The sequence below is a fragment of the Brassica oleracea genome, unplaced genomic scaffold (assembly GCF_000695525.1).
Source record: "Brassica oleracea var. oleracea cultivar TO1000 unplaced genomic scaffold, BOL UnpScaffold03920, whole genome shotgun sequence".
Lineage (NCBI taxonomy): Eukaryota > Viridiplantae > Streptophyta > Magnoliopsida > Brassicales > Brassicaceae > Brassica > Brassica oleracea.
Window position 1 is genome coordinate 1 of NW_013620445.1, and position 1,069 is coordinate 1,069.

A 1,069-nucleotide genomic window follows, 5' to 3' on the forward strand; every position below is an offset into this window, starting at 1 on the left:
GTTCAACGACACTGGTGGGTCTCAGATGATGGATCCGACCTCAGCGGAGTCAACCCGACCCCCAGATCCCCCAAATCTCCAGCGATTCCGTCAGTACACACCCGGCGACCGTTCAACCCCACCTCAGAATACTCTCTCCAACAGGCTGACAAAGCTGACCTTCCCAGCCTTTGATGGTACGGAGTTTCGTGACTGGATCTGTCGTTGCGAGCAGTTCTTCGACATTGATAACACAGCCCCCGAGTTGAAAGTCCGACTTGCTGCTATGCATATGATCGGCAAGGCCCTTCAATGGCACAGGAACTACTTAGCTGAGCAGTTTGGGATCTTTCCATCTTGGACAGACTACATCATCGCGCTCTCAGGTAGATTCAACGGCCTCTTCGACGACCCTCTGGCGGATCTCGTCGCGTTGAAACAAGGCACTGACTCTGTTCCCGAGTATCTGGAGAAGTTCGAGAACGCAAGAACCCGACTTTCCTTACCAGAAGCTCATGCCTTAAGCATCTTTCTGACAAACATGAACCCCCACCTGTCACTCCATGTTCGTCAGTTTGGCCCTACATCTCTATCTGATGCTGCAAGAATAGCTAGCCTACACGAGTCTTCTTTGGCTGCGACTCCTCAGCGCTCCTACAGGGCTCCCTTCAATCCTTCTCAACAGCAGAAAAACTATGGTGCTCCGTACAAACAACAAACACCACTGTTACCTGCTCCTGAGCTACCAAACCATACCACTAAACCTACTTTCATCCCCAAGAGCAACACTGATAGACCTGCTCGCAAGTTCTCTTACCAGGAGATGCAAGATCGCAGAGCCAAGGGACTCTGTATGTTTTGTGATGAAGCTTTCACACCGGGGCATCAACTAAAACACAAAAGATCTCAGATTTTTGTCATGGAATGCGAAGATGAGGATGACGATGAGGACCCCTTGCTCGAGAATGAGAACATCACTGATCTCACTGATGAGGAAGCTCAAGCTGAGCCCACTCCAGTTATATCTGTCAATGCTCTCAGTGGCTCCACCACATTTAACTGCATGAGAGTTATTGGGAAGTATGGAAAG

The 1,069-nt window shown here is 50.0% G+C and overlaps 1 protein-coding gene across 1 annotated transcript; it reads left to right on the forward strand.

Moving 5' to 3' along the window:
- Nucleotides 1–28: 28 nt before the first annotated feature.
- Nucleotides 29–1,059, forward strand: LOC106321922 (the record flags this gene model as incomplete). The annotated part of the gene is made up of 1 exon (XM_013760132.1): nucleotides 29–1,059. A coding segment is annotated over exon 1 (1,031 nt), but the record flags the coding sequence as incomplete, so codon positions are not given.
- Nucleotides 1,060–1,069: the final 10 nt, after the last annotated feature.